The 4902-nt window shown below is 40.8% G+C and overlaps 1 protein-coding gene across 1 annotated transcript in view; it reads right to left on the reverse strand.

Moving 5' to 3' along the window:
• ITGB3BP (integrin beta 3 binding protein (beta3-endonexin)) overlaps positions 1–4485 on the reverse strand; it is a 22935-nt gene extending 18450 nt beyond the window's left edge. Inside the window, exons 1-2 of the mRNA XM_010139583.1 lie at positions 4430–4485; positions 1517–1559 (exon numbers count right to left, since the gene is read on the reverse strand). Coding sequence (XP_010137885.1) covers positions 1517–1559; positions 4430–4485 — 99 coding nt within the window. The remainder of the gene's footprint in view (positions 1–1516; positions 1560–4429) is intronic.
• Positions 4486–4902: the final 417 nt, after the last annotated feature.

Consider the following 4902-nt stretch of genomic DNA (forward strand, 5'->3'; position numbering starts at 1 on the left):
TAAGCTTTGAAGATATTTTCCCTGCTGAATATTTTTCCTATTGTCTGTCCAGCAGGTGGAATGAGGGTCTTCTGAACAACAGCGAAGGAATTGTAGGAACAGCAACAGAAGTGACAGAGATAAAGCAGATACTTCTCACAAACCCTCTGTGTTTATTACCTTACATTCCTTCAGGCCTTCTATCATGTTATTTAATTATGGAACACTTTAAATCTTTGACACTTATCTGTTGAGGGGTCGTATGACCTAAAAATCATCACATAAATCTACAGTACTGAGATTCCAATCAAAGTTTTCATCATTCAGATAGTCTTTTTGCTGCACGAGAACTTGAATGCAGGTAACCATCGGGTAACTCTTTATCTTACGAGGAGGGGCAGGGAAGGAGTAGCTTTAAGGCAGAAAAAGAATTCCCTGTAATTTCAGCTGGACCACTCATCTACAAATCCGCTACTACAGCCCAAGAAACAGATGCAAAATTACAGTCACAGCTGCATTCTGAGCAGAACAAGTTGGGTAATGGTACACTAAGCTGCTAATTAAATTGCTAATGATTTTTTTTAGTACCACTGTGGTATTTTGCCACCTTTGTTTAAATTAAAAAAAAAAAAGTATCTAGAACATTTTAAAAATTGCAAACTTCTCTTTTGCTCAGTGCCAGTGAGATCCCCAAACACGTGCTGCACGAAAACAAATCTCCTCACAAGGACATGGACGTGGAGATTTATCAGCAGCTTATCTGCTGACCGGCTATTTTTCTCCATATACTTCTCAAAAATTCTCCTTCCTTTAAGCAGTGCCATCCTCAAAAGCTCCTCTGCACTGCTGTCTGCAGCAACACCCACTGTTGGTAGGAGCAGATAATAAACTGACATATGTCACGACATGCTGGTACTGGGAGGATGCTAGAGCTGCATTTACAAAAAACAATAGCAACAGTACAATTTTATTTTTATTGTGATAACTGTGGTGAAATTTATTGCAGCGTTAGTCCTTTATTGTTTCATTATGCCAGATTAGCTGAGGGAGGTAATTACATCCTTGACATGAAAATGCCTTTAATGTTTTCATTTCAATTTTGCAGTTTATAACATGCAGATTACAGCACTATCGTAGTTCCATATTGTTCCATGTACAATTCCATGGCAGAACATTTGCTTCCAGCATAATGAGGCTAATTTCTAATAAACGATTTCACCAAGGATCTTAACTCATTCAGCTCTTGGGTAAATAGTGATGGCAATATGAACAGGCACGTTTCTCTATTGCCTTCAAGTGATTCATGCAGCTGTACATTACTCAAAGCCAAGCAGCTGATGACAAACGGAATAAATCTTATATTATTTGCAGCACTAATTTTGTGCCGGAAGATTTTTCTAGACCACATTCACTCTGTAACAACATAAACACAGCTCTAATGAACTACTACGTTTATATACAAATATATGAGTGCATACAGATATATATATACACACATACACAGCCCAGATGATTCCATACACCAGAAAATACTTACATTATCCTTTTTAACAGCGTCCAACTTTAAAGCTCTCTTAACTCTGCAAGAGAAAAATATGGACAAGTTTTACGGTCATCTAGACATTAAGATTTCTGGTAATAAGGTCTATAGTCCATAATTTTAAAGACATTTTCCTTTCTCATGTTTCACATTTTTTTATACGACACAAGAAAACTAATCTCACGCAGAGCAAATACATTAACTGGTTAAAATACTGTGCAACAAAACTGTTGCTTGTTTAGAAGGATAAAGAGTTTGCATAAGAAAATGCAATTCTCCAGTTTATATTAGAGATAAAAATAAAGGCACTGCAGTGAAATCGCACCATTTGTCTCTTTTTCAAAGACTATAAAAACAACAAACAAAAAAAATGCAACACCATTATCATTTACATACCTTCTGAGCAAAGGCTGAAATTATTTTGCCATTAGTCGAAATAATGTATTAGGCACTTCAAACCCAGGTACAGCCAAGGTGAAAAAAGTACTTCTTCCCATCATTTTAGCTCTTAACATGATTCAGTGCTACCAGACTATGACTTAACTGGGGAACAGATGCTCTATGTCTTTACAGGTCCCCAAACCATAAGAAACTATTTGCTAGTCTTCACTATACTGATCCGGGAACGCGGCAGGCTCTCGCTGCAAAATCTGCTCTGCTGAACTGGATGCCCAGCTGTTAATGGCACCACGAGAAGAGGAGAGCTGAATATTTATAATACTTTATATCGTACAGCTGTCTTCTAAAGAGCAGTCATCAAAATTTTATTGAATGCAGGCTAAATGCTCAAAGGAAAGAAAGGTCAACATAAATTAAGACTATTTCTCCCAGAGACAACTGAAACTTTTTAAGCACGTTCCTAAATCTTAACGATAGTTTAAAGCATTATATAAAATCATGAGGAAAAAAATTTAAAATATTTAGAAGAACAGTCCCCAAGAAACATGTATATTGTACCAAATTTAACGAGATTTAGAAAATAAATCATATTTCAAGAACTTAGTCCACAGTTTTCATCTTGGAAAAGAATGTTGTGACATGTGAGGAATTAAGATGACCTCATTCCAGATATAACCTTTTAAAATTTATGTTACCATTCCAAAACTGTAAATTAAAGCACTGGAAAAATAGAATGAAAACACATCTTTGAAATACAACACTCTTTGAGTCCTGCTTTACAACTATCTGTATTACAAAATGGAGAAGGGAAGCACTCTGTCTTAAAAAAGCCAAGTAAACAGGTAACATTTAAATTAAAAAAGCGTGTGAAATTCTTGCCAAAGGGCAGCCAATGCTGCAGCAGTTTGATGGAATTCTTTACAGTGTATTTCTTTTTGAAATAGAAACCCATATTGCTGAAGGAATGGAGACTCCATTCCACCTTCCACCCCAGTGGCAGCAGAGAAACCTTTGAGTTATTAATCCATCTCCTCTGAAAGGATGCTCTAGGGGACGATGCATTTGCATGTTACACCGAGGCATGTTGGGATGGCAGTTTTTATGGTGGACGTCAAAAGAAGCTGGAAGCCAAAGTAAAGCAGAATCAGGACTCGACATAGCTGCAGGATGAAGATAAATGAGGAACTACATGAAAATCCCACTAAATTATAAACATTTCAAAAATTTCTTAGAGAGAAAGTTGTGGACTGGTCAAGACTATGTTCTTTAAAGCCTGTCAAGTACTGTGTACAGCAACCGAGTTGCAGAGAGCCCAAATTTCTCTGCAACCCCCTTAAGCTAGGGCAGCGAAGCAGCAGCCTCGCTCCAGGCAGGCACTTTGACGCTGGAAGGAGCCGCACGGATACACCTCTAGCTTCAGGAGGACAACTTTGCCTCGCTTCTCCCAACCCATCCTACCCAGCAGCTTGCTTTGCTTGTGGGCTTGTTTTTAGTGATTGACCTTCTGATGCTGTCATGTGAGAAGGTAAATCTCTGGCAACTGTGATTCACTCAGAATAAGTTAAAATTCGTGCTCTTCGTCTACATCCAGTCCCTGAAAAAAAATAAATCCAGACATCTAACACGCAGACCCAGTTGGCCACAGCATCTTCATTCAGATCTTTCAAAAGACAAACATGGAGAAGAACCAATATGGGCATCTAGGTACAAACAAAAATCCTGAAGTGTTTCAGGAAACACCACAGAGGAAGAGCACCACCTGTAGTTTGGTTTATCTTTTTTACCTAGCTGGAAATGCCTTGCTGCGGCTATGGAGAAGAATCGGATGTCAGCGTGCAAACACAAAAAGGACACAGAAAGCTGAGGCATATGTAATGGCAGTACACAACAGCTTATCTACCTGAGTTTCCTACCCCTGAATTGGTTTGAAATTCTCTGGTAGGGCTTGATTTATTTTCTTAAGTATGCAAAATATGATGGCAAATGCTTACAGTTAGCTGTAGGACAGCAATGATTATTTTGCCCATAATATTTATCAGGTTAAAGAACCACTTATTACTCCTATATTGTATTGTTCTTGTATCATTCCAGGTCATATTGTTGGTTCCTTGGTAATTCTGGGAGACTTTTACTCACTTCAATAGTGCTTTGATGAAACCACTTACATGAGGGACTGCTGAACAGTGAGAGTCTAGTTACAAAAAAACCAACCCACCTTGATGCTATTTACATATTGCTTCATCTTCAGAACCTGCCAGCACAAATGCCTTATTAATCGGGAAAGCAGAAAGAATACAGAACCATTTTCTATGTTCAGCTTAAATGGCAGTGAAACTCAGTGGACAACCAGTGAAAAAACAGACTTACACATAAAAACTCCAAAATCTTGTGTATAGATAAGGTTCTTGGTATGACTACTGTCTGGAATGATTAAGTTCCAGTGGCCAAGACTGGCAGAAGTTGGAACCTGTTAGCTCTAAGGTAAGTGTCGAGCTTCAGCAGCCCACGTACCTTCTGCACTGCTCTTCAGCAGCCCGCCCTTCGCAAAGGTACCCGAGAACAGACATGACTATTGCTGGACAAATGCAAAGAAGAGGAGAAATACGAACAGGATTTATTCCCACTGCAGACAGGGTGAAGAGATACGGCAAAACGGACGGGGAACGTCTCACGCAACTCCTCTCCTCAGCAGCGCACAGCACACACCTGGGTGTCACCCTCAGCCAACCCACCCACGACCCGGCTGCCGCCCCTCTTCCTGCCCCTGCCCGCGGGGTGCGCACGGGGAAACAAGCTGCCGGGGACGCCGGGCCCCCAGCCAACCCCCCCACGCCCCGGCTGCCGCCCCTCTTCCTGCCCCTGCCCGCGGGGTGCGCACGGGGAAACAAGCTGCCGGGGACGCCGGGGGCAGACACGTAACATACCGAAAGCACCACCCACGCCCGAGGGCATCGCCCACCCAAACTCCAGCGGGTAAAGGCTCT

This window comes from Buceros rhinoceros, unplaced genomic scaffold (assembly GCF_000710305.1).
Source record: "Buceros rhinoceros silvestris isolate BGI_N320 unplaced genomic scaffold, ASM71030v1 scaffold38577, whole genome shotgun sequence".
In the NCBI taxonomy this organism is placed as follows: Eukaryota; Metazoa; Chordata; class Aves; order Bucerotiformes; family Bucerotidae; genus Buceros; species Buceros rhinoceros.